The 23,125-nt window shown below is 46.1% G+C and overlaps 1 protein-coding gene across 1 annotated transcript in view; it reads right to left on the bottom strand.

The window, feature by feature from the left end:
* DDX10 (DEAD-box helicase 10) overlaps positions 1–23,125 on the bottom strand; it is a 339,094-nt gene that overhangs the window by 303,106 nt on the left and 12,863 nt on the right. Inside the window, exons 2-5 of the mRNA XM_068266912.1 lie at positions 19,865–19,925; positions 15,587–15,717; positions 3,971–4,129; positions 1,520–1,640 (exon numbers count right to left, since the gene is read on the bottom strand). Of these exons, the coding sequence (XP_068123013.1) occupies positions 1,520–1,640; positions 3,971–4,129; positions 15,587–15,717; positions 19,865–19,925 (472 nt within the window). The remainder of the gene's footprint in view (positions 1–1,519; positions 1,641–3,970; positions 4,130–15,586; positions 15,718–19,864; positions 19,926–23,125) is intronic.

A 23,125-nucleotide genomic window follows, 5' to 3' on the forward strand; every position in this document is an offset into this window, starting at 1 on the left:
GAACATGCAGCAAACTTAAGGAGGAACTCTGCTTTAGAACAAAAAAATATAGTGGCAGAATTCCATTAAAGTGGACCTGAACTCTTGCACAGGACAGAAGGAAAACAGAGAAATGCACCCTGTATGTATTTAGAGAGCCTGTCTAATCTCCCCTCATCTGTGTCTAATCATAACTGTAATGTGATCTCTCAGCTGTTTCAGCTCAGGAACCTCCTCTGCCAGGGCAGAGCAGCTAATTTGTAAACACAGCTCTAACAAAGAAATGTTTTTCTTTAAAAGGTTTATTAAGCTGTTGCAGAAAGGAAGTTCTGAGTTCAGGTCCGCTTTAACTCTCTTTTAACAGGAAAAGGTCTGCAAGAAGGAAGAAACTGAATGCCGCTATCTTTCAGATTCAACCCGCAGCAGCTGTCATATTCTAGGAAGCTTACTGAGAACCATTTCAGCTAACAGTCAACTGTCTGCTCAGGTGACTCCTTGCATTGGATGTCTCTTCTGTAACTGGACAAGCTGGATTCATTTATTGCTATTATTTTTTTTAATATTGCAATTTAAAATGTATTAAAAGTTGGGACATTTTAATGACTCGGACTCCAAGTAGCCAATACAGCAGAGTCCCAGTTATCCAGAACTCCTGCAACTGGAAGTCTCAACTAACTGTGGTAACTTGGACTGAGGTGTAGGTGCTGGGCATTAAATACTTACTGAGCGTCCAGTACCATCTTCTAACCATCCTGTAGCTCCGGAGTGCCCATTAGGTCGATCGCGATCTACTGGTAGATTGCGACTGCCTATTTGGTAGATTGCGGCTGTATGGCCGCGTCCCATTAAATTTTGCAGCCAACAGCAGTAGAACGCACCGCGTCCCATCAAATTCCGCTTCCGGCCGCTGGTCAATTGGAAGTCGGGGAGGAGATGCGGTTCTGTCATGACGCGACGTCGCGGCTGGGGGCAGTGCTGGGCACAACACATATACACGCAATGACGCTGCCCCCCGGAGCGTTCCCTCAGCCGTTGACATGCCCATCTGCCCTGCAGCTGAAAGAGGGGGGACCAGGACAAGTCCCAGACACCGCCACTGGAGCTGGAGGGAGGTAAGTAATTATATTAATGGCACCTGGACATCTATCCCTAGCTACCTATACTGGAGGCACCTATACCCAGCTACTTATACTGAAGGCACCTATACCTAGCTTCCTATACTGGAGTCACCTATGCCTAGCTATCTAAAAAGGGGGCACCTATGCCTATAAGCCAGCAGGAGCTACAGGATGGTTAGAAGATGGTGCTGGATGCTCGTTAAGTGTTTAATGCTGCACGGCGGGGGGAGGGGGGGGACTGCGTGTCGCTAGCGCGGCTGAGTGATTTGTGGGGTTACAGCAGAGCGCAGGGAGGGGCCTAGGGGGGAGCAGTATAGCAACAGAGGCTGGGCTAGTAGAATTATTAAAACCCACCTCGGGTTCTCTTTAACAAGAAGGATCATAAACACGATCACCATGGTTACAGTTCACCAGTCACTCACCCAGCATATGCAGGTTACAGGCGCTGAAAAAGGACGTCTCATCCATATGTTGTAAGAGGCGGCCGGGCGTACAGATAAGTATGTTTGTGCGATGAATGTGATCCGTTTCTAGCTTTAAATCCTACAAAAAAGAAAAGAAAAAAAAATTAAAGGTGAAGCTTTCTGAATGTAACTTAATGATTAAAATTGCTTATATTTTATAATATTCATTTACATATACTCGCATATAAGCCGACCCGTTTATAAGCCGAGGTACCCACTTTTCCATCAGAAACCAGGAAAAAGTGATTGACTCACATATAAGCCGCCTCCCCAATATAGCCCCCTCCACAGTAGCCAGATGTGCACCAGGATCATACAGCTGTGTCTCAATATGCCATTAGATGATGTCATAGATATGAGACACAGCGATTGCCACACAGGAAAAATCCCCAATCATTACACCGCTGACACGCTGCTTGATCGCTCCGCTCCACAAGCCAGGAGACACAGGTCGTCTAGAGAGGGAGGATTCCCAATGGTCTGTTGCTATCCAATGGGAACCTAATGCTTCTTCTGGGGCTATGAGGAGGATGTACCAGCGCCTGGCTACTGCAGTGTACTAAGCAGTCATTGGAAAGAATGTAATGGAGGCAGGTGATTTAAATTCGCAATACATACTTGGCGCCCAGCCTAGGGAGAACAGACACTGTCAGTTCTCATACGATACGATTGTATTGAATTTGTCAGCGATCCGTATTCTGCTGTAAGTGGATCAGAACAAAGGGATCCGTTAACCACTTGCCGACCAGTGGATTTTACACTGATCGGTGCTGCGTGGGCTCTACAGCCCGCAGCACCGATCAGGAGTCCAGCAGGGCGATCAGACTACCCCCCTTTTTTCCCCACTAGGGGGATGTCCTGCTGGGGGGGTCTGATCGCCGCCGGCCATCTGCGTTTTGCGGGGGGGGGGCTTCTCAAAGCCCCCCTCCGCAGCCATTTCTGCCCTCCCGCTCCTTACCTCCCTCCCTCCCTCACTCCGTAATGCGCAGGACGGAGTTCCGTCCTGCGCATTGAAGGATAGGCTTCAGCCTATCATATGCCGGCGATCCCCGGCCAATCAGAGGCCGGGGATCGCCGATCTGCCTTACGGCGCTGCTGCGCAGCAGCGCCGTATGATGTAAACAGCGGGGATTTCTTCCCCGCCTGTTTACATTTTGCCGGAGAGCTGCGATCGGCGGCTCTCCGGCTGTTCACGGAGACACCCTCCGTGAACTGACATGGAAAGGCCGCTCGATCGAGCGGCCGTTTCCATGGTAACCCGCAGACGACCAGTTTACGCCAATCGGCGTTAGCTGGTCGTCAAGAGGTTAAAGGGAATGTCCAAGCAAAATAAAAAAATGAGTTTCACTTACCTGGGGCTTCTACCAGCCCCATGCAGCCATCCTGTGCCCTCGCTGTCACTCACTGCTGCTCCAGTCCCCCGCCGCCAGCTTGCCGACCTCGGAGGTCGGCGGGACGCATTGCATACATTTTTACGCATTCCCGCTAGTGCAGGAACATTAACACATACATTTTTACGCATTACTGGTTCAATGCGTAAAAATTTACGCATTGAACCAGCAACACGTAAAAATGTATGTGTTAATGTTCCTGCACTAGCGGGAATGCGTAAAAACGTACTCAATGCGGCCCCCGACCTCCGAGGTCGGCAAGCTGCCAGCGGGGGACTGGAGCAGCAGTGAGTGACAGCGAGGGCACAGGATGGCTGCATGGGGCTGGTAGAAGCCCCAGGTAAGTGAAACTCATTTTTTTATTTTGCTTGAACCTTCCCTTTAAGGGAAATCTGAGACATGCAAAACAAAAACAAAAAATGTATAGATACCTGGGCTTCCTCCAGCCCCCAGACTGATTCACCCCTCGACAGCCTCCTGGGCTGCCTGGATATTGCGCTAGATGCCTTTAACGCTGGGGAATGGTGTGCATTCCAATTAGGGCGTACTGCGCATGCACATCCCGGCCACACATGCCCCATCACACTCCCACTGTAAGGAGAATTTTGCACCTGCACAGTTCTACTGCGCAGGCCCAGAACGCTCCCAGCCGCGGAAGTGTGACTGGGGTATTACCGGACGGGGGAGGATCCATGTGGTGGAAGACAACAAGGGACTGATCAGGCTGAAGGGTGCTGGAGGAAGCCCCAGGTATGTATAGTTTTTTTTTTTCTCGTCTTAGATACACTTGTAATTGTGTGTAAACAGCAATTGTGTATAAACAGCTTATACATGAAATAAGAACCGTATGCATGTCCGTTAGTCCGTTGATGCCCAATCCGGAAAACTTGCAGGTTTTTTTTACCCTAGTGCGAACCGAGCCTTTGTTGGTCCTCATGCAGTTGAAGACTCTGCTCTGTCAGCAGCCGGACAATTCCTCTGTAGATAATAACCAGGCATCGTAGCCAATTACACGCACCTTTCCTCCAATGATGAGCCCAGCAGAGAAATCGTGGTTCCGGCCCACTTTCCGCAGCACCTCAAAGGTTTGATAAGCCAGCTCTCTGGTGGGTGAAATGATGAGGATCCCAAGCCCATCTTCTGCTGTCCACTGCTGTCGGTATAAACACTCCAGGGCCTGCAGGAGGGAGACAAGATATGAACAAGCAAACTCAGCTGAAGCAGTGTGAGCAGAAGCTGCTATATTCACATTGGCCTCAATTCACCAAGGGCAGTCCAATAAAAACAAGTATGTAGCGAAAATACTGCATTCGCTATTTTACACTTTTGTTTTCAAATGCAGTAAGATTTTCTTACATGCGACAGAAGTTCGGTAATGCACCAAAAATGTTGCTTCAATCCCCTAAGCCCAGCTCAGTATATCTCACCAGCTGTGGAGCAGTTCAGGCAAGAACACACACAACACACACAACACACACAACACACACAACACACACAACACACACACACAACACACACAACACACAGCTATTTTTTTACAATGTTGTGCTTGGCAGCTTTAAAAGCTTGCTGCAGAGCCTTACAATGCAGCACACAAGTGACCCCCCCCCCCTTTTCTGCCCACCAACAGATCTTTCTGTTGGTGGGCTCTGATCGCTTCTGCAATGTTTGTTTGTTTTTTTTACGTATTCGTTTATTTTTTTTTAAATAAATTTGTCTTTTTTTTTTACCCCCGCCAGCCAATGACAGACATCGGCTGTCATAGGCATCAGCCTATGAGAGCTGATCGCTCTTGAGCCTCTCTAGGGGACAGCCGAGTGTCAGAGCTGTCCCCAGTACAGAGCTGCTGTAGATCGCAGCGCTGTGCAATTTATATAGACAGTGGTTTTGCCGTCTAACAGTCTTCTAGCGGTGATCGCCGTTGAGAGACTGATGACAGAGCGGAGCTCCGTCACTCGTGCGTTACTTCCATGCTTCAAAATTAACTCTTTCAGGCAACAAAATAAGTAAAACAGCCTGGTTATTAATGTTTTGCACTGTACATACGCAAGTTTATCATCATGTTGCCTCAGGTACGCTCAAATGTGCTTATACAGTGGGTTGCAAAAGTATTCAGCCCCCTTGAAGTTTTCCACATTTTGTCATATTACTGCCACAAACATGAATCAATTTTATTGGAATTCCACGTGATAGACCAATACAAAGTGGTGTACACATGAGAAGTGGAACGAAAATCATACATGATTCCAAACATTATTTTTACAAATAAATAAATGCAAAGTGAGGTGTGCATAATTATTCAGCCCCCTGAGTCAATACTTTGTAGAACCACCTTTTGCTGCAATTACAGCTGCCAGTCTTTTAGGAATGTCTCTACCAGCTTTGCACATCTATAGACTGAAATCCTCGCCCATTCTTCTTTGCAAAACAGCTCCAGCTCAGTCAGATTAAATGGACAGCGTTTGTGAACAGCAATTTTCATATCTTGCCACAGATTCTCGATTGGATTTAGATCTGGACTTTGACTGGGCCATTCTAACACATGGATATGTTTTGCTTTAACCACTTGCCGACCACCCACAGCCCATGGGCGGCGGCAAAGTGGACGCCTTAAGGACCGCAATACGCCTGACGGCGGCGGGTCCTTAAGGCGTGTCCGGGGAGCGATCGCGTCATCTATGACGCGCGCTCCCCGCGGCGAAAGGTCCCGCCCACCTTGCCCGATACCCCGCCGGCCAATTAGCAGCGCCAGCGGGGTTTAAAAATACAATCTGGCCAATAGTATTGTATAATACACTTTGTTTACGTAACAAAGTGTATTATACAGGCTGCCTCCTCCTCCTCTGCACGCATCTTCGCACGGATCTCGGAGGAGGAGGCAGCCCTGTTAGAGCAAGCACAGAACAGGTTTTTTACACCCACAGACCCCCCGATCGCCCACCCCAGCCTTCAGAACCCCCCCTGACCACCCCAGCAGACCCAAGTTTGCACCCAAGCACCCCCTAATAAACCTATCAATCACCCCCTGCCACTATCTGCCGACGCTATTATTTAGATTAGGTCCCTAACTGCCCCCTAGGGTCCCTTGATCACCCCCCCCTACCCTCAGATCCCCCCAGACCCCCCCCCCCCAGCCCCCCACCCCTGTATACTGTATACTGTACTGCATCTGCCTCACCCACTGACCACCTGTCTATCACCTGTCTGTCACTTGTCTATCACCCCTTGTCACCACCACCCATCAGAGCAGACCCTAAACTGTCCCTTGGGGGCACCTGATCACCCACCCAGACCCCCAGATTGTCCTCAGACCCCCCCCTGATAACCTCCCCAGTGCATTGTTTACATCTATTCTCCCCTGTAATCACTCACTGACCTCCCATCGGTCACCCCCTGTGTCTGCCACCCATCAGATCAGGACCCAATCTGCCCCGTGCGGGCACCTAATCAACCCCCCTCACCCTCAGATCGCCCTCAGACCCCCCCCCCCCCCCCCCCAATCACCTTCCCAGTGCATTGTATTTGATTGTGCTGTCATATTGTGCTGTCATTGTATTTGATTGTCCCGTAATTGTATTTGATTGTCCCGTGATTGGCCTGTGATTGTCCCGTGATTGGCCTGTGATTGTCCCGTGATTGGCCTGTGATTGTCCCGTGATTGGCCTGTGATTGTCCCGTGATTGGCCTGTGATTGTCCCGTGATTGGCCTGTGATTGTCCCGTGATTGGCCTGTGATTGTCCCGTGATTGGCCTGTGATTGTCCCGTGATTGGCCTGTGATTGTCCCGTGATTGGCCTGTGATTGTCCTGTGATTGTCCCGTGATTGTCCCGTATTTGTCCCGTGATTGGCCCGTGATTGGCCCGTGATTGTCCCGTGATTGTCCCGTGATTGCCCCGTGATTGGCCTGTGATTGTCCCGTGATTGGCCTGTGATTGTCCCGTGATTGGCCTGTGATTGGCTTTGATTGTCCCGTGATTGGCCTGTGATTGTTTCTGATTGCTTCTGATTCCCCACTCGCCACCACCCCCCTGTCACTATCCTAGTGATCTAAAAACAGTGATCAGTGGGAACTGTCACTTTTTTAGTATCACTAGTGTTAGCAGTTAGGCCAGTTAGCTAGGCCCCTTTGTTAGTGTCAGTTAGTGCTCAGCCCACTGCACCACAGTCACTAATTAGCGTCATCACTGTCGCTAATCAACATTGTTACTATATAGTATCTGTAAGTGATCATTACTGATCGCAGTCAGATCTATTAGGGTCACTAGGATCCACTAAAAAACGCAGTGTTTGCCCGATCAGGTCTGATCGCTCGCCTGCACTTGCGTTCAGCCCACCCCACCGCAGTGACAGAATTTTTTTTTCTGATCACTGCAAAAACCACTGTACACTAGCTGTGCACTGTAAACATCAGTTTTGATTTTTTTTTAAATCAAAACTCAGTGATCACAGCTTTCTACCGCTCAAATACTCCCTTTCGCTAAGTAGGTGCTCTTTTTTCTGGGTAGTCTCAGAGGAATACCCCCTAAATTTAGCAGTCCACCATGGCAAAAAAGGGGTATTCCGATGATGAGGTTCTCAGGTACATGGCCCAGTCGGATGAGGACGATTGGGACGAACCATTCGACGAATCATCTGGGTCAGAGTTTGTACCTGAATTGAGCAGTGGCTCACTGACCGATAGTGATGACGAGGTTGAGGTCCCGGCTAGAGCCAGCCGTACCACACCCCATGTCGTTGGACCGCAGGTGGCGCAGGATCAGCCTCAAGGGCAGCAGAGTGGTGCTCGTGCTGGTCTGAGATTTCATGGTGGGGCAGGCAGCACAGCATCTCCTGGACCTAGAACCAGTACTTCCGTACACCCTGGTGAAGTGGCGAGCACCAGCGTGGAAGTTGAAACTGGTTCGGTGGCACGTGTAGTAACACCCCAGTCGCAGCCATCAAGTAGACGGGCCCGTACTACCCCTAGTTTACCAGAGGTGCTGGCAAATCCAAATTGGCAATCCCCTGATACCGCCGCACCCGTACTGCCCCCTTTCACCGCCCAGTCTGGAGTCCAGGTGATGACAGATAATCTAGGATCGCCCCTAGACTTTTTTTATCTGTTCATCACCCAGGATCTCTTAGACCTAGTCGTGGCAGAGACCAACCGTAAAGCCACACAATTTCTAACCGCCAATCCGAATGTCTTCCTTGCCCAGCCATTTCGGTGGAAACCAGTCCAAGTTTCCGAACTTAAATTTTTTTTGGGCCTTCTCTTAAACATGGGTCAAATCAAACAAAATGTGTTGCGGTCTTATTGGTCTACAGACCCATCACAACATGTTCCCTTGTACTCTGCTGCCATGTCCAGGACACGATTTGAGAACATCCTGCGCTTCCTGCACTTCAATGATGATGAAACCTGTCATGAAAGTGACCACCCTGTTTTTGACCGGCTCCACAAAATGCGGCCCCTCATAGACCACCTGTCATCAAAATTTGCAGATGCTTATACCCCTGAACAGCAAATCTGCGTAGATGAGTCCCTCATACGTTTTACCGGGCGCCTTGGCATCAAACAGTACATCCCAAGCAAGCGCGCCCGGTATGGGGTGAAACTGTATAAGCTCTGTGAAAGGGCCACAGGCTATACATCTTATTTTAGAGTCTATGAGGGAAAAGACTCCAAATTGGAGCCGTTTGGATGCCCTGACTACCTGGGGAGCAGTGGAAAGGTTGTGTGGGACTTGGCGTCACCCTTGTTCCAGAAGGGGTACCATCTTTATGTGGACAATTACTACTCAAGTGTGGCCCTCTATCAGCACTTAAAGTTAGAAGGAATCCGATGCTGTGGCACCGTGCGGCATAGTCGCCGGGGCTTCCCCCAACGGCTCATTACCACCAAACTTCAACGGGGGCAGAGGGCCGCATTGAGTGCTGACGACCTGCTCGCGGTGAAATGGAAGGACAAGACGGACGTTTACTTTCTGTCCACCATTCACGCAGACACGACAGTCCAAATTCAACGGCGAACTGAGGTCATTGAAAAACCCCTTGTCGTCCACGAGTATAATACCAACATGGGAGGGGTGGACTTCAATGACCAGAGGTTAGCGCCCTATTTACTTTCCCGCAAAACAAGGCGCTGGTATAAAAAAGTGTCCTTTTATTTAATTCAATTGGCAGTTTACAACAGCTTTGTTCTCTACAGTAAGGCTGGGAGAACTGGATCGTTTCTACAATTTCAGAGACAGATCACTATGGAACTCCTGTATCCAGGAGGTGCCCGGGCCCAACCCCAAGATGCAACTAGCAGGCTGCATGGAAGGCATTACGCCTATCCGATTCCAAGTACCCCAGGTCACCGAATCCGAAGAAAACGCTGTCGTGTCTGCAGCAGGGCTGGAACAAGGCGTGACACCACTGTTTATTGTCCCCGCTGCCCTGACCAGCCTGGACTATGCCTAGGGGAGTGTTTTGAGAGGTACCATGAGCAGGTACACTATTAGAGAGTAGGGAACTACAGACACAGCGGTAGGCACACAAGGGTCTCTCAGTGCTATTTCACACTGCTGCGATGCGTTAGGGCAAAATGCCTAGCGAAAGTCACACTTTGCGGTCCCCCCCTACGCCGGAAGTGCTTGACTTAACACTAGTGCATGCCTACGTTACTGCGTGGCTTCTGTGGCAATTTCGATCGGCCCGGAAGTCATGTTAGTCTATGGCGACGCAGTTCATTACTAGGCCGAATGCTACTCTTGTGGTATTCCCTGAAGGTCTGTTTTGGACGATACGGTGCGGCGGGCTCGACCCACCGGATATGTCAATATGCAGTGTGAAACCAAACATCTGGTTTTGAGAGAGCGTAATACACAGGGCTGCCAGAAACCTCTCCTTTCACTTGGGACAAAATGCGTAATGTACTTCGCCACAACTCTGTGCGATTTGCACTTCGCACATTGTCCCATGGGGGAGGAGAGGTTTGTCCTCAGGAGGTAAGTTAAAAAAAACAAAAAAAAACAAAAAACAGGTAAGCAAAGAAGCTAATGTTTAGTTTGCAATGTTAAGGTTTTTATTAAAAAAGTTCAGTTTATTAATGTTAATGAAGTAATTGCTTTGCTGCTTGCCTGTTTTTTGTTTTTTTTTTGTATTTTTTTTCCTTTTTCCATCCAATAACCTTCCAGGTGGACCGAGCGAACGACTAACCAGCTGCAGCACTGATGGTGCATCCTGACAGAACATTGCGCGTCTGTCAGCTTACACACAAGTCGGTGCATGCAGCGCTGCAGGACGAGATTTCTCCTCCGCAGTCAAAAAGATACGTTTGCCGAGGCATATGGGCCGAGGAGTGGTGTTGGGGATTCATATGCTTTGGCAAACACTTTGTATCAAAAAAGAACTCTGGCAATGATTTGTTCATCCACATCGATCGGTGTGAATGGATAAATCAGGTTTGCCAGGGCATACGAGCTGGTGGGTTTGGATTTTTGGGGCGGCAGCTCCTATGTCCTGGCAGACGCCTTCCTCTTTTTTTTTTTTTTTTTTTCTCCAAAATTTTTTGGCAGATATTTTTTCATCCACATTGATTGATTGTTTGACGTTAATTTTTCCTTTCAGCCCACAGTGCATTACCCTTATGCCCAATATAAGGAGTATAGCAGAAACTCCTAATACTGGCCATACATGTAATGATTGCAGAGACCCTAAAATGCCAGGACAGACCCCACGAATGATGCCATTTTGGAAAGAGGACACCCAAAAGTATTCCGTGAGGTGCATGGTGAGTTCATAGAATGTTTTATTTTTTGTCACAAGTTAGCAGAAATTGTGGTTTTGTGGTTTTTTTTTGTTTTTTCACAAAATGTCATTTTCCGCTAACTTGTGACAAAAAATAACATTTTCTATGAACTCACCATGGCCCTCATGGAATACCTTAGCGTGTATTCTTTCCAAAATGGGGTCATTTGTGGGGTTTGTTAACTGTCCTGGCAAGTGGGCGGGGTGCTAAATTTTGAGCACCCCTGTAAAGCCTAAAGGTACTCATTGGACTCTGGGCCCCTTAGCGCAGTTAGGGTGCAAAAAAGTGCCACACATGTGGTATCGCCGTACTCGGGAGAAGTAGTACAATGTGTTTTGTGGTGTATTTTTACACATACCCATGCTGGGTGGGAGAAATACCTTGTAAATGACAATCTTTTGATTTTTTTACACACAATTGTCCATTTACAGAGTTATTTCTCCCACCCAGCATGGGTATGTGTAAAAATACACCCCAAAACACATTGTACTACTTCTCCCGAGTACGGCGATACCACATGTGTGGCACTTTTTTGCACCCTAACTGCGCTAAAGGGCCCAAAGTCCAATGAGTACCTTTAGGATTTCACAGGTCATTTTGCGGAATTTGATTTCCAGACTACTCCTCACGGTTTAGGGCCCCTAAAATGCCAGGGCAGTATAGGAACCCCACAAATGACCCCATTTTAGAAAGAAGACACCCCAAGGTATTCCGTTAGGAGTATGGTAAGTTCATAGAAGATTTTATTTTTTGTCAAAAGTTAGCGGAAAATTGATTTTTATTGTTTTTTTCACAAAGTGTCATTTTCCACTAACTTGTGACAAAAAATAAAATCTTCTATGAACTCGCCATACACCTAACGGAATACCTTGGGGTGTCTTCTTTCTAAAATGGGGTCATTTGTGGGGTTCCTATACTGCCCTGGCATTTTAGGGGCCCTAAACCGTGAGGAGTAGTCTGGAAATCAAATTCCGCAAAATGACCTGTGAAATCCTAAAGGTACTCATTGGACTTTGGGCCCTTTAGCGCAGTTAGGGTGCAAAAAAGTGCCACACATGTGGTATCGCCGTACTCGGGAGAAGTAGTACAATGTGTTTTGGGGTGTATTTTTACACATACCCATGCTGGGTGGGAGAAATAACTCTGTAAATGGACAATTGTGTGTAAAAAAATCAAAAGATTGTCATTTACAGAGGTATTTCTCCCACCCAGCATGGGTATGTGTAAAAATACACCCCAAAACACATTATAGTACTTCTACTGAGTATGGCAATACCACATGTGTGGCACTTTTTTGCACCCTAACTGCGCTAAGGGGTCCAAAGTCCAATGAGCACCTTTAGGCTTTACAGGGGTGCTTACAATTTAGCACCCCCCAAAATGTCAGGACAGTAAACACACCCCACAAATGACCCCATTTTGGAAAGTAGACACTTCAAGGTATTCAGAGAGGGGTATGGTGAGTCCGTGGCAGATTTCATTTTTTTTTTGTCGCAAGTTAGCAGAAATGGAAACTTTTTTTTTTTTTTTTTTTTTTGTCATTAAGTGTCATTTTCCGCTTACTTGTGACAAAAAATAATATCTTCTATGAACTCACTATGCCTCTCAGTGAATACTTTGGGATGTCTTCTTTCCAAAATGGGGTCATTTGGGGGGTATTTATACTATCCTGGAATTCTAGCCCCTCATGAAACATGACAGGGGGTCAGAAAAGTCATAGATGCTTGAAAATGGGAAAATTCACTTTTTGCACCATAGTTTGTAAACGCTATAACTTTTACCCAAACCAATAAATATACACTGAATGGGTTTTTTTTTTATCAAAAACATGTTTGTGCACATTTTTCGCGCTGCATGTATACAGAAATTTTACTTTATTTGAAAACTGTCAGCACAGAAAGTTAAAGAAATCATTTTTTTGCCAAAATTCATGTCTTTTTTGATGAATATAATAAAAAGTAAAAATCGCAGGAGCAATCAAATAGCACCAAAAGAAAGCTTTATTAGTGACAAGAAAAGGAGCCAAAATTCATTTAGGTGGTAGGTTGTATGAGCGAGCAATAAACCGTGAAAGCTGCAGTGGTCTGAATGGAAAAAAAGTGCCTGGTCCTTAAGGTTTAGAAAGACTGTGGTCCTCAAGTGGTTAAACCATTCCATTGTTGCCCTGGCTTTATGTTTAGGGTCGTTGTCCTGCTGGAAGGTGATCCTCCGCCCCAGTATCAAGTCTTTTGCAGACTCCAAGAGGCTTTCTTCCAAGATTGCTCTGTATTTGGCTCCATCCATCTTCCCATCAACTCTGACCAGCTTCCCTGTCCCTGCTGAAGAGATGCACCCCCCGAGCATGATGCTGCCACTACCATATTTGACAGTAGGGATGAGGTGTTCAGAGTGATGTGCAGTGTTAGTTTTCCGCCACACATAGTGTTTTGCATTTTGGTCAAAAAGTTCCATTTTGGTCTCATCTGACCAGAGCACCTTCTTCCACATGTTTGCTGCGTCCCCCACATGGCTTGTGGCAAACTGCAAACGGGACTTCTTATGCTTTTCTGTTAACAATGGCTTTCTTCTTGCCACTCTTCCATAAAGGCCAACTTTGTGCAGTGCACGACTAATAGTTGTCCTATGGACAGATTCCCCCATCTGAGCTGTAGATCTCTGCAGCTCATCCAGAGTCACCATGGGCCTCTTGACTGCATTTCTGATCAGCGCTCTCCTTGTTTGGCCTGTGAGTTTAGGTGGATGGCCTTATCTTGGTAGGTTTACAGTTGTGCCATACTCCTTCCATTTCTGAACGATGGCATGAACAGTGCCCTGTGGGATGTTCAAGGCTTTGGAAATCTTTTTGTAGCCTAAGCCTGCTTTAAATTCCTCAATAACCTTATCCCTGACCTGTCTGGTGTATTTTTTGGACTTCATGGTGTTGTTGCTCCCAACATTCTCTTAGACAACCTCTGAGGCCGTCACAGAGCAGCTGTATTTTTACTGACATTACATTACACACAGGTTCACTCTATTTAGTCATTAGCACTCATCAGGCAATGTCTATGGGCAACTGACCGCATTTAGACAATAAGGGGGCTGAATAATTACGCACACCCCACTTTGCAGTTATTTGTAAAAAATGTTTGGAATCATGTATGATTTTCATTCCACTTCTCATGTGTACACCACTTTGTATTGGTCTTTCATGTGAAATTCCAATAAAATTGATTCATGTTTGTGGCAGTAATGTGACAAAATGTGGAAAACTTCAAGGGGGCCGAATACTTTTGCAAGCCACTGTATATACACATTAAAGAAACCCCGAGGTGAGAGTGATCTGGAGACTGCCATATTTATTTCCTTTTAAACAATACAGATTATCTGGCTATCCTGCTGATCCTCTGCCTCTAATACCTTTAGCCATAGGCCCTGAACAAGCAGATTAGGTGCTCTGACTGAAGTCTGACTAAATTATATGCATGCTTATTTCAGGGTTGTGACTCAGCCACTACTGTTGGGAGATGATCAGCAGGACAGCCAGGCATCTGGTATTGTTTAAAAGGAAATAAATATGGCAGCTTACATATCATGCACACATCGGGTTCACGTTAAAGGAGTTGTCAGCCATAAAATGTTGCCCCATTAAATACTTACCCGGGGCTTCCTCCAGCACCTTGCAGCCAACATGTCCCATGCCGCATCTCCAATCTTAGCCACCGGCCCGGGGTCCCTGCCAGTGCAGAGGCCGACTTCCTCTAATGCACCTGCGCCGTTGTCAATCAAGCCCACGTTGTCAGCGGCGTACTGCGCAGGCACAGTAGTCCTGCAACTGCGCAGTACACCGCGGACAACATGGGCTTGATTGAAAGCGGCACTCTTGCAGGCATAGTAAAGACGACCTTGAGGTTGAGCCTCTGCACCAGCGGGAACCTCAGGTCGGCGGCTGCGAGCAGAGATGCCGCAAGGGACATGGCAGCTGCAAGGGGCTGGAGGAAGCCCCGGGTAAGTATATCGGGGGGCAGCATTTTATGGCTGACAACTCCTTTAAGGTGCATTAGGATGTACATGAGGTGGAAGAAGGCCCCCCAAAAATATGCAAAGGACGGGAATTATATAATAAAACTTAGCTCAGAATGGAGGTTAAGAAAAGACGGCGCGTTTCACAGGACCTGCATGCAACTACTAAAGAAACTTTACCACTGACCCGAGGAAGCGTGCAGGTCCCTAGAAACGCCTCTTTTACTGGTGTCCAATCATCTTCATTTTCTTAACCTCTGCTCTGAGGTAAGATTGTTTTATTACACAGTATATTTCCTGTCTTTTGCATAATTTTTGGGTCGCCTCCTCCAGCCTCACACAGTATCCTCCCTACTAGGGCTATCCCCTATGATATTATATCCAGCAGGCTTTTTTGTTTTTTGTTTGGACTCCGACCCACCAGATCCTGAAGAAGACATCTTACCCGCGGAGACAGAATTGTCCACATGCTTCAAATTGTGGTTACCTACTAGCAACACACTTCTGTAAGTAGTATTGTTCTTAAACCTTATCTCATTGCCTACACATACTACACTGCATTGGCCTTCGTGGTGTTCTCGGCTTCTTATTTTTCTCCCTGGTCCATGGAGTTCAACACCCGAATTTCATCCATAGGACATCCTGCACATGCAGATAAATGGGCACACCCGGATATCCCTCAGTGCAGCACCGCCCACCACCACCACCAGCCAACTGCCACAGAAACACACTGCCGAGTCACACTGCTTCCCACTCGCTACCTAATCAGAGATCGCTCCACAGCACTTATACACTGTCAGGATTATATAGGTAATAAGTAATATCAGCAAAACAATATAGTTACCGTCATAACTTACAGGAATGATGAAGGCCAGAGTCTTGCCAGACCCGGTTTTAGCTGCTCCAAGAACATCCTTCCCTTGTAACGCCAAACCAATCGTCTGCTTCTGGATCTCGGTGGGGATCCGGTACTGAGACTCCACTAGACCTATCAGAGAAACAAACCACTACTAATACAGCCAAACACACAGCATAGACTGCTTTATCTGCTCATTAAAGGGAACAGGAAGTGAAGGAATATGGACGATGCCATATTTTTATCTTTTTAAACATTGCAAATTGTCTGGCGTCCTGCTGATCCTCTGCCTCTAATACTTTAACGTGTACCAGAGCGGTAAATATAAGAAGAACCGATACTTACCCGCTGCTTCCTCCTGCAGCATAACACGCGAGTCCCACACCGTCCTCCCGCGGTCTGCTGTTCAGCCGTGATCAGCCCCGGTAACTGGCTTAGTTGGGATCAGTCTGAGCTACTGAGCATGCACAGTAGGCCAGACCGACAGGACTGAGCCAGTTACCGGGGTTGATCGCGGCTGAACGGCAGACCGCGGGAGGACGGTGTGGGACTCGCGTGGTTATGCTGCAGGAGGAAGCAGCGGGAAAGTATCGGTTCTTCTTATATTTACAGCTCTGGTACACTTTAAGACTCGGTTTCCGCGTGTGCCGGATCACAGGGCTGTGGAGTCGGAGTCGTGGAGTTGGAGTCGTGGAGTCGGGCAATTTTGGGTGCCTGGAGTCGGAGTCGGGAAAAAATGCACCGACTCCGACTCCTAATGAATTTGTAACTGTAATTAAAATAGAAAATATGATAAAATGTTCTATTTCTCAGATAATAGTCATTAAAAATAATGTATATATACAGTATATATACAGTAATAGCTGTGCTTAGTCCACAAAAATGAAATAAACCAATCAAAATTAGTTACTTGTGCTGCTTCAATAAAGCAGTCCCCGTATTTTTAAGGTCAGATATACATATCTGATTGTGAATGTATATATGATGTGTACACAGGAATCTCTTATATATATATATACTAAATAACATCTATGCTGTAAGAATAAAGCCTGATGTGTAGCCGTGTCACTAATAGAGATGGTCAACGAGATGGAAATAATTCTGCATTGATGCTGATTTATGCAAATGTATGCACTCCCTTTGCTGATGAAATCAAATAATTTGATATGTTGTTAAAATTTGGTTTGATGACTACAAATTAAAGGGGAACTGAGATGGATGAAAAGTAAAGTTTTATACATACCTGGGGCTTCCTCCAGCCCCCTTCAGGCTAATCAGTCCCTCGCTGTCCTCCACCCCCCGGATCTTCTGCTATGACTCCTGGTAATTCAACCAGTCAGCGCTGTCCGGCCGCATGCCGCTCCCACAGCCAGGAACATTTTGCACCTGCGCAATAGTGCTGCACAGGTGTAGTATGCTCCTGGCGGCGGAGTGTGTGCATGTGCACTACGCCCGACTGGTTAAAGCACCTGGATTCATAGCAGAAGATCCAGGTGGTGGAGGAGGACAACGAAGGACTGATTATCCTGAAGGCGGCTGGAGGAAGCCCCAGGTATGTATACAACTTTAATTTCATCTGTCTCAGGTTTACTTTGTTACACAGTAGTACTATACGCTACATATGCACTCCCCACAGAGCTGCAGGGAATCCACTGAGAATGCTGTGCACATTGAACACAGAGGTGTTGTCTGTTTACAATCTCCTCATTCCCCTGCAGAGTACCTGCACATCATTCTTACATGTACCCACACTTACATTGCCTAGGGCCTGATAGGTGTTCTTTGTTCCGGTTTGTACCTTTTACAAGTACTCTTACCAAGGACTAGTTTTAGTCTAAAGGGAATAAATATAGTAGTCTACATATCCTTCTCACTTGGCAGTTAAGAGACGAATTTGTAACATACTTTTAATCAACAAAATTGTAATATGCAAAATTAGAGGAGTCGGAGTCGAGGAGTCAGAGGAATCCTAAACTGAGGAGTCGGAGTCGGTGGATTTTTGGACCGACTCCACAGCCCTGCCGGATCACATGCGGCCAGTGGGAGAGGACAGTATAATGTCTGCTCCAATGGTACAGCTGTAGCCCAGGGCAGATGTGGCCCCCCATAGGCTATATGGGGGAATGCACCCCTGACAACATAAAATAGGAGGCGTTAGCACAGTCAGTTTTACAATGAGCAAAAGACAAAAAATATCCGTTCTCAGCCTGAGTGGGAACATACTATTGGTCATAGACCGTGGACAAGCATACAGATCAGATGTTTGACTGCATTTGGTGCATGCTTGTTTCAGGTGGGTGCTTCAGACACTACTGTTGCATGACAGATCACAACGCCAGGCAACTGGCATTGTTTAAAAGGAAATAAATACGGCAGCCACCATATTTCCTTCACTTCAAGTGTCCTTTAAGCTATGTACAAAAGCTCAGTGTTAGTCATTGAAAACGATTATCCATGATCATCTCAGGTGACAATCTATAGCGAGTATAGAAGTCATTTAGGTCTGCAGCCTCTCCTGCAGCACTCTACTGAGCTGGGTAATATGTGGCGAACCACCATTGCAGTTCATACTATAACTCACACCCGGAATCCTCCTGTTAGTGCTCCCCCCTTCTACATCAGGGCTATCAAACTCAAAAGAAAAAAAAGTGGGCCGAAATTGTCCACTGGGACCAAGTCATTGGCAAACCTCAATATCTACTGTCCACCTTCCTCCCTTAGAAAGTTCCCTGGAGTCTAATGGCTCCCCTCCAACCCCTATGCAATTCCCTGGTGTCTAGTGACCCCCACCCTCCCCTATAGAGTTCCCTGGTGTCTAGTGGCCCCCACCCTCCCCTATAGAGTTCCCTGGTGTCTAGTGGCCCCCACCCTCCCCTATAGAGTTCCCTGGTGTCTAGTGGCCCCCACCCTCCCCTATACAGTTCCCTTCTGTTTAGTGCTTTCACCCTACCTCCCCCATATGGCTTCCCTGGTGTTCTAGGGCTTCATCTTCATTATAGCTTCCCTGGTGGTCCAGAGAGGGCCAAACATATTGCAAAGTGGGAAAAGCACTTCAGGGCCAAATTGAATGGCTCTGAGGGCCAGATTTGCCCCATGGTCTGACGTTTGACATGTATGCTCTACATGAACAGAAAAGACCACTAATCAGAAAGGCCAGCAGCATGTCTGTGCAGGGATCCCGGTTACCTGAAACTATCATACATCAGTGTGGATGACAAACGCTTTCACTGTGTAGTTTAATTGTTATCTGAATTGGGGCATGTAATGCAGATTCTACAAAGTCGCACTCTCTCTTCCTGGAGCTCTGATCACAACAAAAATGTAACTTTTCCTACAGTTTTTCTGCAAAGAATTGGCATTTGCATTGACAGTGATTGCATAGATTGTGCTTTTTGTTATGTTGTTTTGCTGTTACAGTATTTGTAATAGTGGGAATGCTTAGATACAAAAGTACATAGCAAGGTTCCCTACAAACTAGGCCTGAACGATTTTAGGAAAAGATTGAATTGCACGATTTTTGACAGAAATTGCGATTTCGATTCTGTACACGATTTTTGCTATACAACGATGGATCAGATCGCTCCAACAATCCAGTCGCTCTCTACCTGGCAGGGGACAGTCTGCGACAACTACTATTACTGCGGTCCCCTCTCTGCCTTTCCTGTGTGTGCTGTTGGTTGGGGAGTGACAGTGATTAACACTGAAAAACGTCACCTCCCTGCTGCTGGCTGGAAAGCTTCTACTAATCACCCAACCACTGGCTTCTTCACACAACTATTACACTCATCATCTCTCCTGAGGCACTGATAGGTTACATGGGGAGTCACTGCTGTCATGTCAGACAGTACTGAGCTGTGTATAGATAGGAAGTCAGTAGTAGTAGGGAAGTCAGCTAGATATATGTAGAGGCAGGGGAATATGAATATATATATTCCCCTAACTATACATAATATATCTAGCTGCCTTCCTATCTATACACAGCTCAGTACTGTCTGACATGACAGCAGTGACTCCCCATGTAACCTATCAGTGCTCAGGAGAGCTGTTTGTTATGTTTACACACGCAACTGAGGGAGCAGAGCAATGTACCAGCAGCAGAGAAAACCGCAGCTCTGACGATCTCAAGATCGTCTTCCCTTGATCACGATTTTCGGTTTAAAACCGAAAATCGTTCAGCCCTACTACAAACTAGCAATCATTCAGAATTCGAAATAACCTAAAGCCAGTAAAGCTTGCATAAAATAATATAAACATAGTATAAAACATAAGTTATGCTCACCTCGTAGAGTCTTTTTGGACACGGGGAAGTCTGAGAATCGAGCAATTTCAGCAGTGTTTATCTGAAAGGAAAAAGGGTACACAATGAACTATAAAACAAATATAAAAAAATATGTAAACTATTACCGGTAAGTGATTATGAAAAAAAGTCTAAGCCATTTTAGCACATGCACATCTTCTAAAGTGTTGTTTTAAAATATAGTTTAAAGAGGAACTCCAGTGAAAATAATGTAATAAAAAAGTGCTTCATTTTTACAATAATTATGTATAAATGATTTAGTCAGTGTTTGCCCATTGTAAAATCTTTCCTCTCCTGATTTACATTCTGACATTTATCACATGGTGACATTTTTACTGTTGGCAGGTTATGTAGCTGCTGCTAGCTGTTTTGGCAGTTGGAGACAGCTGTAAACAGCTATTTTCCACAATGTAACAAGGTTCACAGACAGGAAACTGGCAACAGTACCTTGGTCCTCAGAGCTTCTTGTGGGAGGGGTTTCACCACAATATTATCAGCCATACAGCGCCCCCTGATGGTCTGTTTGTGAAAAGCAATAGATTTTTCATGTAAAAGGGGGTATCAGCTACTGATTGGGATAAAGTTCAATTCTTGGTTGGAGTTTCTCTTTAACCACTTTACCCCCGCGCGTACGTATTTCTCCGCCCCTTTTTCCATCCTTTAAAAACCAGGGACGGAGAAACACGTACTTTCCGCGTTCCCGACGCTGCCCGCGCTCCCGCTCGTAAACACGCCGCCCGCCGCTAGTAAACACGCCGCCGCCCGCTCGCCCAGAGATCAATGAACGGGAAAATCCATTCCCGTTCGTTGATCTAAGCCCCGCAATGATCAGCTGCTCTCCTATGGGCAGCGCGATCATTGTGAGAAAAAAACTCACGTGTCCAGCCTCCTTCTACTTCCTCCAAGCTTCCGGAAGGAAGCTTGGAGGTCGCATTAAAACAAAAAGTTTCTGTGGCCATCTTGTGGCCAAATAGTAAACTACACCCTACACATTTTTCACATACAAATAAATGACTTTTACACATAAAATTAACTCATTACCTCCCACACTCCCTATTTTTTTTTTTTTTTGTAATTAAAAAAAAATTAAAAAATTTACAATTAAAAAAAATACATAAATAGTTACCTTAGGGACTGAACTTTTTAAATATTTATGTCAAGAGGGTATAACACTGTTACTTTATAAACTATGGGCTTGTAATTAGGGGTGGACGCAAAACTGAAAAAAATGCACCTTTATTTCCAAATAAAATATTGGCGCCAAACATTGTGATAGGGACATAATTTAAATGGTTTTATAACCGGGACAAAAGGGCAAATACGTTTCATGGGTTTTAATTACAGTAGCATGCATTATTTAAAAACTATAATGGCCGAAAACTGAAAAATAATTATTTTTTTCCCCACATTTTTCCTATTTTCCCATTAAAACACATTTAGAAAAAAATAATTCTTGGCATAATGTCCCACCTAAAGAAAGCCTAATTGGTGGCGGAAAAAACAAGATATAGTTCATTTCATTGCGATAAGTAATGATAAAGTTATAGATGAATGAATGGAAGGAGCGCTGAAAGGTGAAAATTGCTCTGGTGGTCAGGGGGTAAAACCCCTCAGTGGTGAAGTGGTTAAAGGGAACCTTAACTGAACGGGGGGTATAGAGTTTTACTTACCTGGGGCTATTGCCAGCCCCCTGCAGCAGTCCTGTGCCCTCGGCGCCGCTCTGGAATCCTCTGGTCCCCCGCTGTCACTTAGTTTCGTTTTTGACGACTCACCAGTCGCCGGCCGCTATGCGTATTATTGGACGCATTCACCAATGCAATTAGCGCTATTGCGGACCGCAACGCTTACAAAAATACGCGTTGCCGCATTCCGCACGCGTAGATATGCGGCAACGCGTACTTTTGTACGCGTTGCGGTCCGCAATAGCGCTAATTGCATTGGTGAATGCGTCCAATAATACGCATGGCGGCCGGCGACTGGTGAGTCGTCAAAAATGAAACTAAGTGACAGTGGGGGACCAGAGGATTCCAGAGCGGCGCCGAGGGCACAGGACTGCTGCAGGGGGCTGGTAATAGCCCCAGGTAAGTAAAACTCTATACCCCCCGTTCAGTTAAGGTTCCCTTTAAGTGTAGTTTGCTCTAGATAGAACCTAGACATGGCAAGCGTATGGGGACTAACACATGGTAAATCACACTCCAGAGGCTACTTTTAATGGGGACTAGACAATACTTGAAAAAAAATATTTATATATCTTATAATCAAACCTGCATAAGTACTTATAGTTAATTAAAAGCATCAAGCAACGTTTAAAAAACCTTCATACATAATTGGGGGCTAACAAACATATACGTATCAATGGACGCTTGAGATGTTTTTATCCACGGAAGGTAGTTACTTGGAAAACAGTAAAGAGGTACATGCTATAATTCTGGCTAAACTAATGCTGGGAACACACGTTACATTTTTCACCCGATTTCCCGTGCAATCGATAGTACGAATTGAATCGCAACCATTTTTTCAGCACACTTTATGGGCAGAATCGAGTGTGTTCTTGATCGAAATAGTATTGGACAAGTTGAAAATAAACGGTTGAAATGACTACTATCTTATGTGTTGGTGCGATCGATGAAGCGGCTCGATTATGCGTATGATGTAGAGGCGTTCAGGGGGCCGTATCAGAGTGCAGTGTCATCAATAGTGAGTGTAATTAGTCGAGAACATAGTAAAAACGGAACAGAAAACGTACATGTGTGTAGCAGGCAGACGATAAAATTACTGTTGATTTTTGGTTGAGATTCGATTCGTACTATCGATCGCACGGGAAATCGGGTGAAAAATGTAACGTGTGTTCCCAGCATACACCTCCCTTGTAGAAACAACTGATAAGTAATGTTTTTTTCCTAACATCTCAGCTGACCTATAGAGACTGCAGAGATAAGTAATTACTTCCGTACACAGTGGATGAGAATCGAATGATTTCTCCTAATGCCTCGTACATATCACCACCACAACATATTATTTATCTCATAGGACCCAAACTTAAGACGGCCAATAATGACCATCTCAGCTGACACTCAGGCGACTGTACAGCCCCGACGGGCGACATTTGTCAAAGGTGTGTACTTAAACCACCAGAGCTGACAATCAGGCGAGTGTACAGCAGCCGGCGAACCCCAAACCACCAGGCGGATGTACTCAACCCCCGCAATGGTGATACCCCACCGATCCCAATTTTTTTGCACC

Source organism: Hyperolius riggenbachi, chromosome 2, assembly GCF_040937935.1.
Source record: "Hyperolius riggenbachi isolate aHypRig1 chromosome 2, aHypRig1.pri, whole genome shotgun sequence".
Taxonomy (NCBI): Eukaryota; Metazoa; Chordata; class Amphibia; order Anura; family Hyperoliidae; genus Hyperolius; species Hyperolius riggenbachi.